The sequence below is a fragment of the Bison bison genome, unplaced genomic scaffold, assembly GCF_000754665.1.
Source record: "Bison bison bison isolate TAMUID 2011002044 unplaced genomic scaffold, Bison_UMD1.0 scf7180017849866, whole genome shotgun sequence".
Classification (NCBI taxonomy): Eukaryota; Metazoa; Chordata; class Mammalia; order Artiodactyla; family Bovidae; genus Bison; species Bison bison.
Window position 1 is genome coordinate 391,472 of NW_011480439.1, and position 1,721 is coordinate 393,192.

At 66.2% G+C, this 1,721-nt stretch overlaps 1 protein-coding gene across 1 annotated transcript in view; it reads left to right on the forward strand.

Annotated features, from left to right (window-relative positions):
* The window catches only part of RGS12 (regulator of G-protein signaling 12), a 95,451-nt gene that overhangs the window by 85,437 nt on the left and 8,293 nt on the right, over positions 1–1,721 (forward strand). The window contains 1 exon segment of the mRNA XM_010848109.1: positions 1,482–1,676. Coding sequence (XP_010846411.1) covers positions 1,482–1,676 — 195 coding nt within the window.

A 1,721-nucleotide genomic window follows, 5' to 3' on the forward strand; every position in this document is an offset into this window, starting at 1 on the left:
GTCTTTGTCTAGGCATCTGCACGCCCGCAGGGCCGTGAGCTCCGATGCCCGCGGCCACGCCCGTGCACGGGGGTGGTGCCCAACCTGCCCGGCCCCACGCCCCTCACTCTGCTGAGCCGCCCACTGGGCCCCCACTTCCAGTGACGTGGAGGAGGCGTCAGCGGACTGGCTGGCTTCTTAGCTGCTGTCTGATGCCAGCTTTGGAAAACCCTGTTGTCAGCAGCCTGGTCTCTTGAAATGGTCAGGCAGCGGTTAGTGTAGGACGCGTTCTTCTCCAGCTGAGGCAGTACCAGGTAGAGCTGTCAGGTGGACCGTGCACCCGCGGCCCAGCGGCTTCAAAGGGCGTGTATATCACACATGCATCTGCGAAGAGCACTCTGGGGCCGTTTTCTATCCGCCTGCCACCTACAGACTAGTTTTCTGAAGTCACATTTGGGTGAAAGGGATTTTCTGACCCCAGGAGGAAAGTGTGTTACGAACCTGAGGAGCAGAGTAGGTTAGACCTTAGGAGGATGTATGTGGGGAGCGCCTTCCAGCAGGCGGGGCTCCTGTGGCTCAGGGACCCGGAGGAGCATCGTGGAGGGAGCTGGGGTCTGCCCGGGCAGCTGGGCCGCTGGGTGGCTCCTGTCCTGCCCTGGGACCCAGCTCTGAGTGCACCTGGGCTCGCCTCCTCTGCACCACACAGACACCGCCGCATTGCTCTGCCCCGGCCCCTTCCCCTGGCAGACAGGGCTCCCCGCTGTGGGGCCTGGGCTGCGGGCCCTGCAGGCTGCAGCCCCCCAGCCTTCCCCCCAAAGGAAGGGCCTGGGGCTCCTGTTACCCCACGCCGCCTCCCCCCACCTGCTCCTCTGACCTCGGACGTGTGCTGCCGGCCCTGAGCCTTGGCCAGGCTGCCCACCTGCCCTGCTCTCCGTCAGCCTGCTCCTCCCAGAAAGGCCTCCAATCCTGGGAGGTCAGGCAGAAAGAGCCAGAAAAGCGACCAGAAGCAGCAGAGGTTGGGCTGCAGGCCCTCAGCGCTGATCCAGCCCGCCCGTGTCCGCGGCCCCCAGACTGAGTGGCGGCGGGCAGCGCAGCTCGTGGTCCCCAAGAGGCCCCACGGGGCTCCAGAGGTGACTCCATGCGCTTCTGGGTCAGGGAGGCCACGACCGGACCCCCAGAAACCACAGTGGAAAGACCCGTCCTGTTCTGAGCAGGAGAGCTGTGTGGTTAGCTGCCAGCCTAACCCTTGTGAGAGTTAGACCCATAGGATGGAGGGTGGGCCTGTCCGGACGGCGCCCGAGGTTCAGAGAGGTGCTGGCTCCCTCCCGTGTCAGCTGGAGGCCCTGCAACGCAGCGTGCACTTATCAGAACAGGTCGTGTGCTTGTGTGCTGGAGCTGCGTGTGCACGGGGGCACCTTGCTGCCCCGCCGCATGTGCAAGCAGTGCCAGCCCTGCCCAAGCAGCCCCACCCTGTGCCCACCCCCATGTCTCCCTGCCCCCAGCCAGAGGCCTGCAGGACCCTCGCGCCCGAGCGGGACAAGCCGGCCAAGCACTGCAGCATCCAGCTGCCCGACGGAACGGCCTGCGTGGTGCTGGTCAGGGCCGGGCTCTCCATCAAGGACGTGCTGGCTGGGCTGTGCGAGCGGCACGGCATCAACGGGGCTGCCGTGGACCTCTTCCTGGCGGGCGGGGACAAGGTGCGGCTGTAGGGACCTCGGGCCTTTCTCTGGGGGGGTGCCTGT